Source organism: Herpailurus yagouaroundi, unplaced genomic scaffold, assembly GCF_014898765.1.
Source record: "Herpailurus yagouaroundi ecotype Mexico unplaced genomic scaffold, PumYag 246, whole genome shotgun sequence".
In the NCBI taxonomy this organism is placed as follows: domain Eukaryota; kingdom Metazoa; phylum Chordata; class Mammalia; order Carnivora; family Felidae; genus Herpailurus; species Herpailurus yagouaroundi.
In genome coordinates, this window is record NW_024412463.1 from 5,065,034 (window position 1) to 5,086,042 (window position 21,009).

A 21,009-nucleotide genomic window follows, 5' to 3' on the forward strand; every position below is an offset into this window, starting at 1 on the left:
GCTGTGATGTATTTTGAGACGCGTTAGTTTCAAAAGGAGATTTTCGGATTGAGGATTTGATTTGCACATGATGTAAAATTGCAAATCTTGCATGAGGTACCTGGAGTGTAAAATAAGTCCCTCTCCTGTGCATTATCACCCCAGACCCTGTAAACTGTATCCCCAGTTTACGTTCTCAAAAGCACTTTGCCGGATTCTTTTGTATCCTTCCAGAACGCGTATCGCTCATTAGATATAAAACATGTCTATTTAGTAATACATTCATTCATTCTACAAATATGAGTATCTACTTTGTGGCAGGCCCTATTCTAGGAAGCAGGAGTAAAGCAGAGAACAAGAATCAGTCCTCAGTCTTCAAAGAATTTGCTACATTGTTGTGGGAGATAGACAATCAACAATAGGCATATAAATCCATAACAAGAGTCGGTGAATGCTGTGAGGAACACTGCAGTGTACAGCAGGAGAGAATGATGGGGGTTTGTTGCTCTGATGGGTTGATACTCTGGCAGAGAACTGAGGGAAGTCAGGTGTAAGCCTTGAACATTTCTGAGGGTCAACTGTTCCAGGCAGAGGGGACTTTAAGTGCAAAGGTCCTGAGGCCATTTCATGCTTTGCATGTTCAAGGTCAAGGAGGCTGTGATTCTGAAGCAAATAAAGTGAGGAGGAGAAGAGTAGGAGGTGTGGTCTAGACGTAACTAGAAGCAAGGCACTATGTGACCTTGTAGCTATGATAAAGACTTTGGATTTTTCTTGCGATGGTTTGGGAAGTCATTGGAAGGTTTGGAGAAAGGTGAGATATGCTGACTTCACTTTTGAAAGGACCTCCCAGGCTGCTATTTGGAAAAGATTTGTGGTAGATGGGATAAGGGTACCAGCAGGAGGACACATTAGGGAGCTATTTCAGCCATCTTGGTGTTCAGGTGAGTGCCATGATGTGGACCAACATGGCGGGCTGAACGTGGTGAAAAGTAGGGATTCTCAACACAGTTTGAAGATTGTAAAAACAAGATTTGCTGATGGATGAGCAATCCTACAGGACAGAGTGAAGAAGTAGTCTCACAGGTTTTTTCACCTTCTTTTTTTTTTTTCAACGTTTATTTATTTTGGGGACAGAGAGAGACAGAGCATGAACGGGGGAGGGGCAGAGAGAGAGGGAGACACAGAATCGGAAACAGGCTCCAGGCTCCGAGCCATCAGCCCAGAGCCCGACGCGGGGCTCGAACTCACGGACCGCGAGATCGTGACCTGGCTGAAGTCGGACGCTTAACCGACTGCGCCACCCAGGCGCCCCTCACCTTCTTCTTTAACCAAAGCAACAGGTAGAATGAACCATTTATGTAGAAGGGGAAGAGATTGGAGGGAGCGAACAGTCAAAAGCGGTAGTTGAGGTTTGTACGCGTTCAGTGAGGGATGCCTACCAAGCATGTAGGTAGAGGTGGGATGTTCAACACACAAGCCTGAGGTTTAGGGGACAGATCGGAGTTACAGGTATCCATTTGAAAAGCATCAGAGTGCAGATAGATGATACTTAAACCCACCCCAGTGATGAGCTGTCCCTGTGTGCGTGTGTAGATGAGTAATTGTGGCCCCTTGTTCTTAGGATTGTTTCAAAATAGCTTCACAAAGATCTGTCTACCTTTTTCTTTTTAATGGCTACAGATTTGTCTGTTGTGTAGATGCACAGTAATGTGAAGATAAGACTGCTTTTTATTTTTTATTCTAAGAGTAAAAACGAAATTACCAACTCATCTACGTTTCTGATGTTGTACAATTTGAAAGTAATTTTTGAGTCATTCTAAGATCCAATTTGACATGTAAATTTAAATTAAATTTTAAAATTCATTTAAGTAGTGGCAATCAGAAAAGGTGTTGATTAAAGTGGGTTCCCAGAATAAAAATTGTGGTTAGCAGGAAAAAAAGAAACGTCATGAAGGAGAGCGGTCAGAATTTAATTCCATGGTCTCATCTGGTAACTTAAAAAATGGTCAGGGAGGGGGCACCTGGGTGGCTCAGTCAGTTGGGTATCTTGATTTTAGCTGAGATCATGATCTCACGGTCGTGAGATCGAGCCCCGAGTTGGGCTCTGTGCTGAGTGTGGAGCCTGCTCGGGTTTTTCTCTCTCTCCCTCTCTCTGCCCCTCCCCTGCTCGCTGTCTCTCTCAAAATAAATAAACGTTTTTAAAAATGGTTAGGGAAATGAACAAATAAAGAATGGCACACGCAAAGGATGGGCTGTGGCATAGACATTAAATGGCGTGTGCAAGATAGTAGTGTGTAGGAACATTAAGGTATGTTCACAATATATTAAATGTGAAAGAGGATGACTTCACAACATATAAACAGTCACGCAATTTGTGTTAAATACACATTATGTATGCACGTTAAAAAAAAAGACTGGAAGGAAATTATTAACGTGTTGAAAGTTCTCTTTATTTCTTTGCCTTTGTTTTTTCTAGGAAATGTGTATAGGGCTTATTTCAAATCTACCTTATGTTCTTTTGTGTAGTTCCTGAACATAATAAAAATATATCAGTACTAGGAGAGAAAGAATACAATTTTATTACAAGTTTAAAGTGACTTGTGAATACAGTTTATCACAAGACCATAAACATCACGAAAATGTGGACCTCCCTCCCACCCCCTTTTAGGCGTTAACAAGCAAAATCCTACCGAATCTAAAGGGAGCGCTGGCCAGGAGAGTGTATGCTCCCCAAGGTGGGGGAGGGGCAGACTTTGGTTTTAGGGGGGCTCTAGAGCTCTGGATTTTCTCCTTTTCCTACAGTTATTCAGTGCCTGCGCTAAGAGCTCATTCATACTTAACATTCACTGAATTCATTGTATACCAACAGGGACCAGGTGATTAAATATGTTCTCTAAGCATATTTTTTTTATTTAATTGGGTGGCCTTTTCCTGTTGTTTCCCGAAAACTTCTTAAAGCTTCTGTCCTCAAGCCAGGAACAATCCAATATCAAATGTTTAGGTTTAAGAAGAAGATGTGACTGTTCCTCCTAGGACCTTTTTTAGAAACTCTTGCTAAAGACAGTATTTTGATTGACACAGGGTTAATGACAGTATTGCTCAATTTAGGGAACCCCACCGTTAAGTCATGTATGTTCTTAAAATTACCTGTAAGGTAGAAGCTGTTTTCTCTCTTCTTTACTCATGAGATATTAAGGAATAAAGGAGGTTAAATAACTCGCCTATAGTCATGCAGTTATTAGTGGCAGATTCCAGACTTTAACCCTGGTTTTGGCCAGGTTTGGGTTCTTAACCGCGGTAGAAAAAAAAATTTTATTTGTTTATTTCTTTTTCCCTGAATGATTGGTCCAAAGGACACAGAGCAATGGTTCTCCAAGTGACGTCCCTGGACCAGTAAGATCAGAACCATCTGGAAACTTGGTAGAAATGCAAATTCCTGGTCAGGGGGGCCCAGGAATCTGCCTTTGAACGAACCCTCCAGATGATTTTTTGGCTTGCTAAGGTGGGAGAACTGTTGCCCCAGGGCCAGGAAAGCCTAGGTGGAGCATATTTTCAAATATTCTTCTCACAGGAGACCAAGTAGGCAGAACAAGAAGGCGTCGTAGTTCGCGAAGGCGGAGAATGTCAATGAACACGGAGGGTAGCGTGAACAGGGCTGAGCACTGAGCAGGATAAAAGAGGCACTGAGGTTCAGTTTTACCTTTTCTCTCTCGAGTTGTCCCTCTGACTCCACTTTGCCCACACTTTGTGCTTAAAATACCCATAGAAAGTAGGTGGGTTTGTGTATACTTGAACCGAGGGTGTTATCAGAACCGCGTGAGCTTTGGGAGTCTGTCAGGTCGAGCAGACGGTCTGGCGCAGAGGTAGCTCTGACTCACAGCTGAATCTCATTGTCAGAACCGGTGTCCTGGTTCCATCCCTTCGGGGACCCGGTTCGGTAGGTGGAAAATGGCGAAATGATTTGCATCTGCAGCGTTGCTAGTGGAAAACTGCTCCGGTTACTGTCAGGAGCAACCCGGTGCAGGTGGAAGAGTCCGGGGAGGTTGGGAGGAGTCCTCGAAGCGCCAGCCTGCCGTTGTGATGACGCAGGCCTGTTTGCAAACGGCTCCAGACGGATGTCACGGACGCGGCATCTGGTGCTTATGGTCCACCCCGGAGCACGTAGATACGTCCTGTCATGCTGTTCCATTTCGAGCCACACGGTGCTCTGCTGTAAAACGGTTGGACTCCAGAGAAGGGCGATATGGCGGAGTGTCTCGGCTGACACCCACCGCTGCTCTGTGCTGTGGTTCTCACCCTCGGAAAAGAGGTGCACAGAGCCACAAGTCTTGGGCCAAACCACATGAAGAATATGGAAACCAAAACTGGGGTTGATGGCGTGGAGGACAGGTTTTTTTTGGGGGGGGGGGTGGTGTTTGTTTTTCTCACTGAGAAGCTATAAATAGCGATCATTAGAATTGTTTCTCTCCCGAGAGGGTTGATATGATTTGCCCATCATTATGAGGGAAGGGCCTTGGCCATCAGCATTTCCCTCACTGTGAGCGTCTCGGGGAGATTTTGAAAGGACCTGTCTGGGTTGTTGACCATGATAATGATGGGGGACCGTGCTTGGGCTGTTTGTCACTCAAGTTTAAATGTCGCTTCCCCTGGGACTGATTGGCCAGAAGTAGCCACCCACTAACTTATGATATCATGCCTTTTTTTTTTAGAAGAGAGAGAGCGAGCACAAGCAGAGGAGAGGGGCAGAGAGAGAGGGAGAGAATCACAAGCAGGCTCCACGCTGAGATCAGAGCCTGACACGGGGCTCGATCCCACAACTTGAGGGATCACGACCTGAGCTGAAATTAAGAGTCAGACGCTCAACCAACTGAGCTACCCAGGTGCCCCAATCATGCATTTTTTTTAATAATCTGCATAGCACATACTACTATCTGATTTTATTGTTGTGATGAAAGCTTACAGAGATACAATTCACATACCATACAATACCCCCTTTCAACTACACAATTTCATGGTCCCAATACATTCATGGAGTTGTATCCATCACCACAATCAATCCGGAATATTTTCATCACCCCCAAAGGAAACCCACCACCTTTAGCCATCCCCTGCACAGCTGTAGGCAACCACTAATTTGTTTTCTCTTTCTCTCTGGACTTGCCTGTTCTGGACATTTCACGTAAATGAACTCATACAATGTATGGCCTTTTGCAACTGGCTTTATTCCCCCGGCTTCCTGTTTTCAGGTTCATCCACGTGGTAGCAGGTACCAGGACCTCGTTCTTTTTCGTGGCAGTCTGATGGTGTTTTTTGTGTTTCGTTTCTTCGTCTCATTAAAAGCGAAGTTCTATGAGAAAGGACACCCTGAGGCTCAAACAAGAGGAGGATGTGTCCCATATCACAGGGTCCCTGCGGAGCACAGCCTGAACTGGAGCACCCTCTCTGACTCCACGGCCCTTCTCTGTTCCCGGCAACAGTGCTTTTGTGCCTTCGAAAGCCGATCGGTTACCACTGTTGATTGGTTGAGTATTTCCGGCCACTGGACAGCATCAGCACTCTTAGGCTGGGGCAGGAGAGACCCCTGTGCATCCCTGCTGTTGAGGGAGAAAGTTTGAGTTGTTGAAGTATAAGAGGGCATTTGCTTGACTTTCCCGAAGCCTGACTTTCTTCCCTGGTGGGATCTTGAGCTAACACTGCTAATAGAATGAATAAATGTGTAGAGCTGAACTCACCTGCTGCTGGACTATCCTGGCCAATTGTGCATCTGCACATAGGCAGGTCTTTCCCCGAGGCCTTGCTTCTGCTCGTCACTTGAATAGCAAAGTGGCAGGAAGCAGAGTCTTATTACCATGTCCCCCACAGCCAGTGAAAGCGTGTTAATTTAACCTGGACCTGGGGCTTCAGCAGGCAGCCTTGGGCTAACAGTGCTTCTCATATCCTGGGTTGATTCGGATTGCTTTCGGAGAACTAGTCCCTGCTTCCTGGGCAAAAGCGGGGTTCGTGCGTCCATCCATCCATCCGTCCGTCCACCCACTCGTTCATCCACTCATTCATCCATTCTGTATTTGTGAAGCTGCTGGAGGCCTCCGTGAGATGCTGGGGGTATGGAGCTAAAATACTTACCACCTTCCAGGAGTTTACGGTCTACAGTAGAGGTGGGGTAGTCGAGCAGCTATCAACAAAACAATGAAATGCTGGAAATCAGAGCAGATCATGAGATGTCTGGAAGGAGCACTTGATGCCGTTAAGGGAGGAGATGTCAGGAAAATGTTGAGGGTCCCTGAGCTGACTCCTGAAGGCAAGGTAGGCATGAACCAGGTGAGAGAAGTGAGGAGATGAGGCACACACACACCACACACAGCCCGTTTGTCCTCGGGCCCTCCTTTCATGCTTGGGGTGGGACTCGCTCACGTGCGGGCAAACGTTTAATAACACATGCACGCATGGGTGCACAGAATTGGGAAGTGATTCACAGAAGCATACTGTTTTAGCCTGTCTCCCAAGTGGATGTAACAGTCTCAGATAACCTCAGATCACAGATGACAGTAAAATAATCAGAAGCTGGTGAGTTTTCAGTCACACCTGTGTTACGACTCGAATAACGTGTATACACTTGTGGACGTGATTTATATCTAATTTATTTCACTGTAAGGTTATGTAATGTAATTCTTACTGATGGCTGTATTTAACGGCCAGCTCTCAAAATGCCTGAAAATGCACGAGTTGGCTTTTGCAAGCTGGTTCGAGCCAGCCCTACCGCATCATGGATTGGACCCATTCTTCCGTCCGCAAGTGTTTACCCAGCATCCACTGTTAACCTTGTTTACCAGGCGCTGTTCTGAGAGCTGAGAATACATCAGTGAACAAAACAAATGACAAAATTCTCTCCTGGTTCTAAAATTCTGGTTTTTAGCCGTTCTTTTTTTTTTTTTTTTAAGTGTATTTATTTTGAGAGAGAGAGCGTGGGGGAGGAGCAGAGAGAGAAGGAGAGAGAGAATCCCAAGCAGGCTCCACACTGTCTGCGCAGAATCCACTGTGGGGCTCAGTCCCACGACCGTGAGATCTTGACCTGAGCCAGAATCAAGAGTAGGATGCTTAACTGGCTGAGTCCCCCAGGCGCCCCTAGCCACTGATCTTCTAACGAGTCTTGGGTATATATGCACCCTGCCTTCTTCAAGCTGTACGCATGACTGCCTTGCACTGACCACATGCATTGTTCCCTGTGCATGGGGCGTATCATTCCCAGATCTGCTAGTGTGGCAGACATCCAGGCCTCTCAAGAGCCTAACATTTAGAAGCAGCAGCTAAGGATGCCTAGTGTGACCTCAGACATCCTGCAGCCCTTCTGTGGACTGAGGTAGTCTGGGAGATGTACTAAGAATGCGGTGAATCTCAGTGACCCGGGGGAGATTACTGGGGATTAGATTGTGTGGGTGGTAGCTCCCCGAGGAATTCCTCTCTGACTGCTTCCTGTGGGCACTCCCGCTGCTCAGAATTTTTTTTTTTTAATTTTTATTTATTTGAGAGAGAGAGAGAGAGACAGAGCACGAGTGGGGGAGGGGCAGAGAGAGAGGGACACACAGAATCCGAAGCAGGCTCCAGGCTCCGAACTGTCAGCACAGAGCCCGACGCGGGGCTCGAACCCACGGACCGCGAGATCATGACCTGAGCCAAAGTCGGATGCTTGACCGACCGAGCCACCCAGGCGCCCCTAAAATTTTTTTATGTTTATTTATTTTTGAGAGAGAGAGAGAGACAGAGCATGAGCAGGGGAGGGACACACAGAATCTGAAGCAGGCTCCAGGCTCTGAGCTGTCAGCACCGAGCCCGACACGGGGCTCAAAATCACGAACCATGAGATCATGACCTGAGCCAAAGTCAGACGCTTAACCAACTGAGCCACCCAGGCACCCCTACCTACTGCTCAGATTTTTATGCCCCTTTCTTTCCTTTCTCAGACGTCCTCTATCTTAGCCCTTATTGTAATGTCTTGGACAAAAATTCCTTGAGATTATAGACTGTGCCTTAAAATCAACAAGTATTTGTTGACAAGCCGAATAAATGTACTTTCCATTTATTGATCAGGCGGCCAAACCTCGTAAGCTCTGGAAAAATCAGACAAACGTTTATGAGCACATGTAAAGGCTGTTCCCCATTTTGGCAGCCGTGGTTTTAAGAGGCAGTTGGAATTTAACTAACCTTGAACTTGAATAAAGAACCAAATAGGCGCCTGTCAGAAGGTCCTGAGACTCAGGTCCTGGGAAGCAGGTACTGGCTGCTACCTTGCTGTGTGAGCCCGGGTCTTAGTGTTTTGGCTTGTGAACACAGACTGGGCTAGATATTCCTGTGCTTTGATATTCCTCGACTGTATTAAATTTTCCTAATAGTTGCAGGATGAAAAATGGATGATTTGGATAATTTTTTTTTAATAAAGAGTTCAAGGATACCTATTTAATGGAAAACTGGGAACAAGACCGTCAGAAACGGTATCTGGTTCTTCTTAAAGCACCATTTCTGTATCCACGGTGAGCTCAGATGCATTTGATAAACTGGAGAATGATTCATTCTAATATCAAAGTATGTTGGTACAAAAAACACTTTTTTTCTAGGCAAGGAAAGCCCAGAACAGCAGGAGTGGTATTGTAACCTTTAATGGGAAAGGGGGAGAGCCCTCAATAAACTACTGCACAGACACAGCCTCTTCCAGCTACAATGTAAGAAGATAAGAAATGAGCAGAGGTGGGGGGCACCTGGGCAGCTCAGTCAGTTAAGCATCCGACTCTTGATTTCGGCTCAGGTCATGATCTCGCGGTACCTGGGTTTGAGTCCTGCATCAGGCTCTGCGCTGTCAGTGTGGAGCCTGCTTGGGATTCTCTCTCTCTCCCCTTCCCTCTCACTCCCTCCCTCCCCGTCCCCTGCTCATGCACTCTTGCTCTCTCTCTCTCTCTCTCTGAAAGTAAATAAACAGAAAAGAAAGAAAGAAAAGAAACGAGCAGAGGCACCGAAGGCCCCAGGCAGAGAGGTGCATCCCCACCTTGCCATATGTCTTGTTCACGTGGCCACACGTCCAGCCACGTCCACCTTTTGGGTAGAGCCTGCGTTCCATCTCTATAGCCCAGCCTTCTGAATACAACATTTCTAACCAAATGTTTTTCCGTGTTTCTTTAATAACCCTTGCGTGGCCTCCAGCCTCCAAGCTGCCCCTCGGAGTAGCGAGGACTCTGGTTCGAAAACGGCAGGACGTTTTGAGGGATCTTCGCATAAACCGATTTTCCTAGCAGTTTTGCAGATGGGGAGGTTTTTCCAGAAACATCCATGTTACGCTATAGAAGAAATAGCTATACTTTAAATTTTTATGGCTCGGGGTAATTTTTATTTTTTACTTCTTACTGTGAAACTACTATGATTTTTGTAAAAGGAAAACATCAAACTATATAAAAGTTTGAAAAAAAAAAAGGGGGGAACGAATACAATCATTCTCTCCAGACACTTGAAACGACCCAATTTTAACTCCTCCAAAAATGTAGTGCTACTTTCCACTTCCGCCTGCCGTACATATGAGCATCCATTCATGCCCCCTGCACTGGGTGTTGAGATCAAGGCTCAGCATACCTTGCAGCAGTAAGGAATGAGGGCAGGAACTTTCCTGATAGACATATCACCAAATGACTTCTCCCCTTAAAGAATTGCATTGTTAAATAAGACTTTTTTTTTTCATCTTTTTTCTCTGGAGACCATGAAAATGCCCCTTTCATAAACCATGGTAATCTTTCAGAGGGTTGAGGAAGAAATAGAAAGCCAGGCTTTGTAATGTTCTCCATGAAACATGATGTTGGTGTCATTGCATTCTTGTTCCTAGATAAGCTTTCTAAAAATATAGTCAAATCATGCTGCCTGCAGGTGTATATTCACAGTACTGTAGTGAATAATTTGAAGCGACAGAATTTTCCCAAATGTTTCCTTTATATTACATTTTTTATAATATCAACTGTGATCTCTTTTTATTAGGAAAAATCCAGTAATCAGTACCTTGGAAATCCAGGTCTTTTCCTCCCTTTATTTATGTATTTTTTTTCATTCCATGTAAATGAGGTTGAATGTCACCAGCAGTCACTTATCAATAGGTTTCTGCTTGCTTTTGGCTCTTGCTCGTAAGCTTTGAGACGTCCACGTGTACAGAAATAGAGAAACCACCACACTAGAACTTTTCTATCAGCTTTTTTCTTGGCTCTTTGCCCTTTTGGTCTAACAGGATATGTGTAGGAAAAAACGTACCCATGAAACCTGGTGCGGTCAGAGTCTACCAGGGGACACATTCTGGAATTGTCCTATTGTGATAGGACTGAGAATTCAATCCATGGCATGTAAATGCAGCACGTATAAATTAAATTACCTCCGGAATAAGTGGTGATAATCTCTTCTCAAGTTCAGTCTCATTGACTACAATGAGTTTTGGTCTCCAGAGTATGAAGCCTCCTCTTGCTTTCACTTCACTGAATGGACGGACAGATGTTAGGGCTGGATGTCCCATGCTGATGAGGTGTGCAGAGTGGAGAGTTTTCTTTAAAAAAAAAAAAAATAATAATAATCCCTAGGGGCTGCCTGAGTGGTTCGATCAGTTAAGCGTCTGACTCTTGATTTTGGCTCAGGTCATGATCTCACAGTTCACGAGGGCAAGGCCCACGTTGGGCTGTGCGCTGAGAGTGCAGAGCCTGCTCGTGATGCTTTCGCTCTCCCTCTCTGCCCCTCTCTGTGTGTCTCTCTCTCAAACTAAATAGATAAGCTTAAAAAATTTTTTTGAAGTCTTTAAATGGACCTTGTAATTCATAATGATAATACTACTCTCCATGTTTTCCTGTACCTGGTTTGTGCTAGGCAAGTGCCGAGCAGGTCCAGTGGGCAGGCATTTAATGTAACTGCCTCTCATATGAGCAGTTAAAATGACATGCCGCTAGAAAACAGTGGTCTGCAACTCACCGGTTCCTTCATGACACGACGTACAAATGTCCCCTTTGAGTTGATCTCCCTTCCTCTGGTTCCCAGTTGTCTAGTACACCGTCGTGTCTCAGCTCAATTAACCAGTCTTCAGTGGTGGAGGCTCCAGCTGCCTCCAGTTCTGCATGCTTGCAAATCATGTCCTGCCGCGTACCCTTGTGCAAATCTGTGTGTTTCTGGGCACACTTATGAGACTGAGGTGGGTTATTTGATAGCCAGGCAACTCCAGGAAATCAAACATTCGAATAGTCACTTCTTCTATTAATGTGTAATAAAACTATGCGTGATTGCATTGAAACCTGGGCTGAGATGAGAGGGTGGCTGAGGACTGCCTCCCATCCCACTCCTGCCCTTCCAGCTTGTTGTCCCCGTGCACCTGTCCTCCTACTCCACTCCTACCCGTCCCTCTGGGCCACCTTCTCTCTGAAACTTCCCTTGTAAGGTCAGTTCCCCAGTGTGTCAGACAGGCCACTGATGACTCCCCAGGACCTGGACCAAGAGCCCCGGCTTCCCCTTTTCCTCCCTTGGTATCTGGAACAAGGTATCAGGTGCCTGGAAGCAGACAGCGTTTTGTTCTGATGCTGGGGACAGAATACCGAATTCAAATCAGCTTGAACTGAGAAGAGATAATTGGTTCCTATCACTGAGAAGTCCACGGTTAGTTTCCAGGTTCACGTGGGGTCCAAGGTCACCCCCTTTTCTTGGCTGTCTTCCTCTGAATCAGCTCATTGGCTGGCACACTCTCTCTTCATTATTCCAAGACAGGCTTCTTTCTGTCCTGTCTCCTGTCCTCAGCAACCTCCCAAGGAAGCCATTCATTCAACGCAACACGCATTATCGTGCACCTACCATCTGCCAGGAGACATTCTAGACCTGGGGGAGAAAGCTGTGAACAAAGCAGGCAAAAACGCTTGGCTTCACCTCTACTGATGCTCTCTTTGCAAAAGTGCTGATAAATGTTCCCAGGGGTTGTGTCTTCTTGTCCTGGCTTGGGTCACCAGACCACCCCAAGAATCAATGGTGAGGTCTCCGCCGTGTAACTAGATGGATTGAGCTGAGGCGGAGGGAGGTTCCCCAGAGGAAAAGGGACACGCCGTTGCCAGCAGGGTGAAGAAGCGATGCTGTTCAGTAGGCAAAAACAGTAGCCGTGGCCCCCACCGGGAAGCCCTCGCTGATTTGCCCGCCAGCTGTCCATGGTCCTGACCGCCAGCCCTCCGGCTCTCTGCCAGGTGGTTTCCAGCCCCGGGGTCGCTGACGCTCCGTTTTCTTCTCTTCGCTGCAGCTCCAGATGAAGATGAGCCAGCGGGCTGCCTCGCTGAGCACCATGGCGCCTCTGCCCCGCAGCGCCTACTGGCAGCACATCACGCGTCAGCACAGCGCGGGGCAGCTCTGCCGCCTGCAAGGTAAGCGCGGGGCCGGGGGCAGGCGGTGCAGAGAGAGGCAGCCCCCCTCTGCGCAGGGGGCTCGGCCGGGCCGGCTGCCCGCTTCCTTCCCGAGCCGGGGCCCCCGTCGAGGCCTCACTGCTGGGCGCTACTCTGTCACCGCGCAGAGTCTTGGGCCCTCGACCCCAGAGGTCCGTGTGGGCAAGAGGGCTGGCGTCCACGCTGCGAGAGGTGGTCTAGGGTGCTGAGCGCGAACGGCATCAGCATCCCTCAGGAGCTTGCTAGCGTGCAGATTTGCAGGCTGCTCCCGGGACCTGCAGAATCGGGAGCTGTGAGGTCAGGGCCCAGCCGTCTGTGTGTCATCAAGCCCTCCAGGCGACTCTCACGAGGGCCCGAGCTTTGCAACCATGTGCTGCTGCAAAGGGACGCACCGGGGTCCGGGTCCTGGGTTCTAGTTCTGCCGGCACTCTCAGCACATCTCAACACATCCTGTCTTCCGGAAAGTGGTCTTAGAAGCAGGATACAGAATAATCCAGGGAGGGGACAATGGGAGCAATTAGGGGGAAAAAAAATCAGACATTTCTTATCTTTTCAAATGTAGTTTTTATGTTTTATAGTATATAAGAATACCTGGTGCATATGGAGCTTTTTAGGTTTATTTTATTTACTTAGAGAGAGAGAGAGAGAGAGAGAGAGAACCAGTAGGGGAGGGGCAGAAAGAGGAGGAGGCAGAGGATCCAAAGAGACTCTGTGCAGACAGCAGAGAGCCCGACACGGGGTCGAACCCATGAACCATGGGATCATGACCTAAGCTGAAGTCAGACACTTAATGACTGAGCCACCCAGGTGCCCCTACATACTTCTAAAAAGTAAACAGGTCTATGTGGAGGGGTCCCTGTGAAGAACTTTCCATGATGAGCTGGAAAATCCCAGAACATTGAAGGGCGTGTGCTCGACGGCACCTAGTTCGTGTGCAGAAATGGGCTGAATAAATGGATGTAAGGATGAATGAATGACCACAGAAGACAAGTGGCCTCGGCCGTAAATGGCGCTGTTTCGTCATCACTCATCCTTCCCGAGTGGCCATATCCCGAGTGCCTATGTGAGTGACTGCCCTGTCACTGTGCTTACTTTCCAGAACATACCCACAGAGAGAGGGTTGGGTTAGATCAGGTTGTCAGAAACACCATTGTTCCCATATCATGTTCAGAAATTTCTTCAATATTGGAATTACGTCATGAGCATTTTTCTCCTAGCACACCTCTTATACTCCATTTTTTGCCATCTCTTCTACTTAAATTTTATTTTTGTAAAGAAAATTGTATTTTACTGCCTTCATACTATTATAGCAACTGGCTATATGTATTTTTAAAATACGATAGATAAATAGCAATTATTGAAAGTTTGAAAGAAGTATGCATAACGTACATGTACACAGAGCTATTGAATTGCTTTGGAACTTGACTTTCCCTACCCTTGCCAGGAGGATCTTTACCCAAAAAAAGGATATCTTTTTAGATTCTATGTGCCTGGATGTAAAATAGAGTCGAGAACCAAAGTGATGTAGGCTTCATAGGGAGGAAATTGGGAGGCGATCTTAGTTCTTGCGATACAGTGTGGTAATTTGAGAAGTCAGTTTGCATCAAAGTTGATGTATCTCGGGGTTTCCCTAGATTAGTGTGTTTGCAAAGATGCGCTGAGAGTGAGGACGTCCTGAACACTTGGGATGTGTTGGAAGTTTTAGTATTTATTAGTGAACATCCCAGAGCTTAAGAATCCTCGGAACATAGAACATACTCACCTTTCTATCTTTAATCTAACTATCCTTGACCAAAATGAATAGTCATTCATCAGAAAGGATAAAGCCCAAGGGTCTTATCAGGACCCTGATTGTGTAATAATACTTTAAAACATCTTTTTAGGTTAAAAGAGGATGTTGTAGATGCTGTTACCCACTGTTAGTATGCTCTTAGAGTATACACGAGTATTCCAACAATGTCTGCATCTGGTTGCTATGAAGAAAATGGCTTTATTTACAGGATACAGACACATTTTTTTTCAACGGCAACAAAATTTACAAATTTACTTGCGTGCAAAAAGCCCGTATTATGGTTGGAGGGCCATGCTCCGCTCATGGGTCTGGGATGATTGTCAAAGACGAGTAATCCACTAATTCCAAAATAATAGATGATAGTGATAATGCTACCTCTGGAAGCAGAGCAGAACAATACAAGGCATCACAGCAAAGAAAGAAGTTTGCATTCTTTGAGAAGTTCCCGTTATTTTGTATCAAAACCAGCATGCCGCAAATCCAACAACTCGTCGCAATTAAACTTGGGTTTATTCCCTTTATTATTAGGTTTATTATTAATTATCCCCATCCTCCATCACTCAAAAGTAACGAGGTATTACTGTAAAATTAGGTTCAAATTTCTTGGTATAGGTTTTTCAAGGGAACCCAGGAATCGTAGTTACAAAACAGCAATTTGAAGATAGTGATGGCTTGGCTTCTAATGAAATTGATGCCAGTCATGAGAATGAATACCGCAGATTTTCTGCACACAGAGCAGATTATCCAGCTTTGTATTGATAACCTATAGGGTTTTGAAGATGATAGTTAAAACTTCCGTTGCCCGCTTTTTGTTACATAGTATGATCTTCACTGAACACACACATTTCCGTTTGAGTTCTTGCAGTTTTCCTGTGTGGCGTACTTGGTGAAATATCCTGCTATCTTATACTATCTGTGTGGGTGAAAGTGGCATTGCAACTGCTTCAGAATTATTTGGGGTTTTTTGGCTTTGTGTTTTTGTAACAGTTACTCGAGCAGCCTGTTTGCTTTCACATACTTCCGTTACAAGTGTTTTGTTTTGATACTTCGTTTGTACCAATGTTCACTGAGAGATTTCTTCGCCTGCGGGTTCTGTGTCAATGTGTCTATTTTATCTTTGAGTCACCACTACTCTCTGAGATACAGTACCAACATATGGTCTGTGTGTAGTGTGGGACTCAGTTTACCAGTAATGTGTTACCTTAAATTGTTTTTTCTCTCAGACTGCCTAAACTTGATCTTGCTTCTCCAAGGTGGTCAGTTACGTGAAAAATAGGATGAGTTCATCTATCGTTTCACCTCTTCCTCCCATCTTCCTCCTTCCCTTTCTCCCATCCCTGGATTAAAGCTGAAACTGGGGGGAAAAAATCATGACACCATTACCCTGTTGCCTGAGGTTACATGGCACATCATTTCTTCTTGTTTTGATGGTTCTTATGAGCTGTGATTCCTCTGGCCGGCTCATTTGCCTGGACATATGTCAGGATGACTTTTCCTGTGGTCGGGAGGTCAGTCTTGGAAAGCACCTAGACCCTTATGGGAGAATTTGCCCGTCAGGTTGGAGAATTTGCCATTTCCTCTCCGAATTTAGTCCTACAGAGCCACCTGCTGGTTGGTTTTGGAATTGTTCTCTTATCCTTGCTGTCTTAGGTGGGGAAGAGGTGCTGACTTTGACCCATGCTGGGCGTATGAAGCCATATTTAATCCACAATCACTGCTTCTCCTGCCCCATTTCTAATTTTCACATAGAAATTCCCTTCTAGGGTTGAGCATGTACAAAATCAACATGTAAAAGAGGTTTATCATGAACACTGGAAGAAATTTAAGAAAGAGAAGCATTTAGCAAGTTGAACGCTGGGTGCGCAGGATTCTTTCAGGAGTGCGTCGCATAACAGAACCACAGAATGGTGTTTTCCCAATTGTGGTCTGTGGAGTACTCACCCGGGTGGAGATAGCCCTTTCCCAAACTAGTGCTGTGGTGCAGTAAGTTTGGGGAAAATGCTACATGTTCAGGGACATTCTCCTTTTTTAGAGATTAAGAATGCCAGTCACTATTTTCAAGATTTTGAGATGTCCTGCCATGAAGAGTCTGTTTAATCTTGTTGAAACCAGGGCTCGGCAATCTTATTTGAACGTGAAGCCTCTTCTCTCCTTTTTTATGTAAGCGAACATTAATATACCACCAGTCAAGTGCTAGATTTGTTCCTCACAAGGCAGACGCGACATACTGAATGAGTATTTTTTTTATAAAGATACCCTTTCTTGAAGGCCTGCTGTATTGAAGGCTTTGCACTGAGTTCTTATCATACACGATCTCAGTCCTTAAAACAGCCATGCGAGAGTATATTATTCTCGTCTGCAACTAAGCAACTAAGAATTTGAAGGGTTAGTAGTGAGGTCCAAGGTCACCCAACTGGTAGGTGAGGTCTTTGTTTCTCTATTCATTCACCCACTCACTCTCTCGTTCAGTTGGTGAGTGTTCTTGGAGCATTGCTCTATGCCAAGCACTGTGCTAGGTGACGGGGACACACAGGCTGCTAGACAGGCATGCTTCTGCCGTCCTAAAGCCGAAAGCCTAACGGAGTCACGGGCAATAATTACACAAATGTATTTAATATCAAATTTGGTCACATTGAAAAGAAATGTTATCTGTCATGGAGAGCGGTGAAGCAGAGTTATTGGTCTGGGAACGATCAGAAGACAAGAGGGGCTTCTTTAGGTAGGGCATCTGTCACAGGGGCCCATAGCATTACCTCAAGACCTGCAGTCTGAGGAAAAGCAGCCATTCTGCAGTCCCGGGAAAAGATTCTCCATAGGGAGTTCAGCAAGTGCAAAGGTCCTGAGACAGAAATGAGCCGGGGCAGAGACCAAAATGGAAGCGGCGTGGCTGGTGCCTCAGGGGCGGTAGGAGACAGCAGGTGAATCAGCCTCCGTGGGTGCCCTTCACCTCCAAGTTACCCTCCTGGGAATCTTTAGCCTCCCTCCAGAGGGGCTCCATGACTCAATGTCTCCCGAATCCTTTTGCTGAATTGCCTTGAACGGTAGCAGCACTTGTTTAAAACCAAGGAAAACATAGGCATGCAACTCATTTATCAGATTTGACTTTCAGTTATTTCAGGAAGTCACAGATTGGCACCAAATGTTTGCGTCACACCCTACCGGCATCCGGCATGTTGCCTCATCTGGTTCTCCCGGCAGCAGTTTGATTTGGCAAGAGCCAAATGGAGGACTGTGTTCTCCATTTCAGTCACCGCGGAACCCGAGACCCTTAGAGGCCAAGTACTTGCTTAAGCCACACGCGTGGCTAGTGGAGGGAGGGACTGGCATTAAAGCTCCTTTCTTTTCTCATATATTCTTACCCGGGAGAAGAAATCCTGCCGCCATGACCGTTTCCAAGGCACATACCATACGATGGAAACAGGTCGTCCAGAGGATTGATTCCAGCCCGTGCGATTTACCTATTTAAGGATGTAGGTTCCCAGAGCAAGTGGCAAGTCAGCATTGTTTTTTTCCATCTTAATTCTAACGTAGTCACATACGTGGTTTGTGCATCGGTTAAGAAAAGGTAGTTAATATCTGAACACGTGTCAAAAGGCAACAAATAAATGAAGGTCTCGAACTCTCATGTCTCTCTGGGCCAGGGAGGACGCGCAAACAGCAGGACAGGGCACAGGTGGGTGTGGGATGGTCCCTGGTGAATCACAGGGACCCTGGGGCAGAAGACGGGCCCGGTGTGTTTTCCAGTTTTACAGGAGAACAGAGAAATCGGCACCTTTACAGAACTTTTGAAGTTATTTGAATAGTGACAGTCAGTTGCCAATGTGTTATGACCTGTGCAGGCCAGAGAACATGGGCCCAGATGGGGTCTGCAGCCCGGTACCAGCTCATGATCTTTGTGTGAACTGCAAAAATGTGGGACAGGTGACTCCACCACCTGCCTTTCAAACCAGCGTTCAGTTAGCCAGCGCAATAGAAGCTGCAGGGGTTTCACTACAATCTGACCCCAGGTGAACACTCTGAGTCCTTTTATTCAAACTTTTAGAGCCTAAGGAGCCACAGATGAAGGTTCGGGAAGGGCTTTGTACTTGATTTGGGTTTTGCATTGATACTGTTTGTGCACCGTCTGCTTCCCTTGGGAATTTTTATCAAACTGTGACAAAGACGTACCAGGATGTTCACCTGTCGCACTCAAACGCACTGAGTAATCTCTGCACCGGACATGGGGCTTGAACTCATGACCCTGAGATCAAGAGTCCGATATTCCACCGACTGAGCCAGCGAGGTGAGCCCGTAGCATCCAAACTCATCAGCACAGTTTCTCTATGTGACAGCGTGCGCACACGTGTGTACTGGAAAGAAAATAGAATCTGTGTTCAAAATGGTCAGGAGGTTGGAAGAAACGATCTCTTGGGATTTGGGATGTTTTAATATTCCAGCTGCTCTGATAATAACCACTGCTGTTGTGTACCAGTGACTGTATGACTATAGATTTCCTTACGGTCCTGATTTGAGGCTTGCAAATATCTGAGTCCATGACTTATGTCCGAAAGGTTCTGACTAGGTCCGACGGAGGTCGGGGCCATTGTGACAATGCTCTGGAGGGCACACTCAGCCATGTGCCACATAAACCTTTTTGCTTGGCACAGTATTTGAAAACAGCATTGTTTTAGGGGCCCCGGGATGGCTCAGTCAGTGAAGCGTGTGACTTTAGCTCAGGTCAGGATCTCGCGGTTGGTGAGTTCGAGCCCCGCGTCGGGCTCTGTGCTGACAGCTCGGAGCCTGGAGCCTGCTTCGGGTTCTGCGTCTCCCTCTCCAGCGGGGCATGGGTGCTCCATGTAACCGCAGCCCTGTTGCTGTGTGACCCGGGCCGGACCCAGGCTCTGCTCCTGCTCAGAGCTGCTCCATAGCTCGCAGCGTGAATTTCGCAGCTTGTGGTAAAACCTCTAGCCAGCAGATGGCAGTGAAACCTCTCGTTTGTATAAAATCAAGCGCCCTGTCCAAGGGGACTGGCAGATGGGTGGCCTGCCGGCCAAACTACCAGGTCTGCTGTCTGTTGTCGTTAACGAAGTTTTGCGGGACATCCGTGCCCATTTGTCACGTATTCACCGGGTCGCTTTTGTTGAGTAGCTGCAGTGAGACCACACGGTCTGCAAAATCTGAAATATCTAGTATCTGGCCCTTTATAGAGAAGGTTGGCCAGCCCCTGCCGTAGGTCACAAAGGCTGCTGACAGTGGCCCTTGGAGCTGCCTTCCTGACTTCTTCACTTTTCTTGGTTTGGAACCTACACCTGAAATAATAAAGCCTGTGTGGATTTTAGGGAGTCCTCCTGATAAAAAAATTTCCTAAGTATAAATATAATATTGCCTTATTTCTGATCAGGTTTCCAAAGAGTGCCTACACAAAAGATTTCCTAGTCCTATGATTCTTCTCATTTCCTTTAAATACCCCGAATATAGGGGTTGATGAAAAATTTTAAAGATTAAGGAGGAATGTCACCGCTAGCGGTCTGATCACAGCTCAGTGCAAAGACCACATGCAAATGATATGGTAATCATGAAGTCTCTCCTGACTCTTATTTGCATATCACTGTGAGTGGCCTCTGGAGAAAAAAGTCCTATGTTGCATATCACTTGATTCTGTTATATAGAAACTTGTCGCTAGCTAATTTGATTGGGGGCTTTCTTGAAATGTAACTGCCGGTTTTAAATTCTTTTTTTTTTTTTTGGAAAAGATGTTGCCAGCCCTCTGAAGCTTCATCGAACAGAGACTTTTCCTGCCTACCGATCTGAGCACTGACACGAGCTGCCCAGAGTGGTTGTGGGACGCACCTGGGACATGTCAGCCACCGCAGATCCTCGAGGAGGCAAGATGACAGTGAGGGAGACCACGAAGGAAAGAATCTGAAAGTCCCCAGCTGATCGTGTGGTTATTGGGAAACGGCAATGCAATATTTGTCTTTTTCTTTCTTTTTTTTTTTCTTTTTTTAAAAAATCTTAGCGTGATTGAAACATGCTCTATAGATTTCGACTTCTCGTTCCCCCTTTTACAGCTGGACAGGAAGGAGTCAATGCCGCAAAATGATTTTCTATCGTAGATACTGTGTCCCTTCCACTTCCTCTGAATCTATCCTTTTGTGGATTCTTGTGATTTCCCTTCTGAGTGTTTCAGTTGTATGACAGTCAGTACTGACAATAAAATGGCTCTTCATTATTTGTTATTTGCTGATACTGTATTCCTCACTTATTAATGCTACGGCTCCGGTTAACTACTGGAAGTTATTTTTTATTATATTACCGACACGTGAAATCAGCGCTTTGACCTGACTCCTACCTGTGAGGTTAAGAAGTATCTTCAAAGGGCCCTTTAGCATTCTCTACGGGGTTATAATGTTGCTCTCGCGTGATCTTCCTCCAATCACCCACCTCCGTTTTTTAAAAGCCTTTGTTTTATTTGGAGTACCTTCATAAAAACATTTTAAAATAAAAGAACATTCTTCACCCCCTATGTTCTTTGGATTCTGGCTACTTGGTTTTCTCTTATGTTTCCAGTGTTTATGAAGATATGTGAATATCTTCCTTACGAGCCATGAGCGTGGCCTGGCATTGCATTTGACGTCTGTGCAACCGTTTACACGTTTGCCCACTCATTCACGAAGCTGGTCTGCACTGAGCATCTTCCAGTTCCAGATGCTGTGCTAGATAGAATCCAGGGGTACAGGGATAAAGAGATATGCGGGCCCTGTCACCAAGGACTTCAAGTGCATAGGAGTATGACAAGGAAATAAAGTTGCAGTTGTAACACAGAGTGACATCTGCTAAATG

The 21,009-nt window shown here is 46.0% G+C and overlaps 1 protein-coding gene across 3 annotated transcripts in view; it reads left to right on the top strand.

The window, feature by feature from the left end:
- DOK5 (docking protein 5) overlaps nt 1–20,692 on the top strand; it is a 153,645-nt gene extending 132,953 nt beyond the window's left edge. For all 3 annotated transcript variants that reach the window (XM_040459642.1, XM_040459641.1, XM_040459643.1), the window contains 2 exons: nt 12,257–12,377; nt 19,920–20,692. In XM_040459642.1, the coding sequence (XP_040315576.1) occupies nt 12,257–12,377; nt 19,920–19,984 (186 nt within the window). In that variant the 3' untranslated portion in view covers nt 19,985–20,692. The remainder of the gene's footprint in view (nt 1–12,256; nt 12,378–19,919) is intronic.
- The last annotated feature ends 317 nt before the right edge of the window (nt 20,693–21,009 follow it).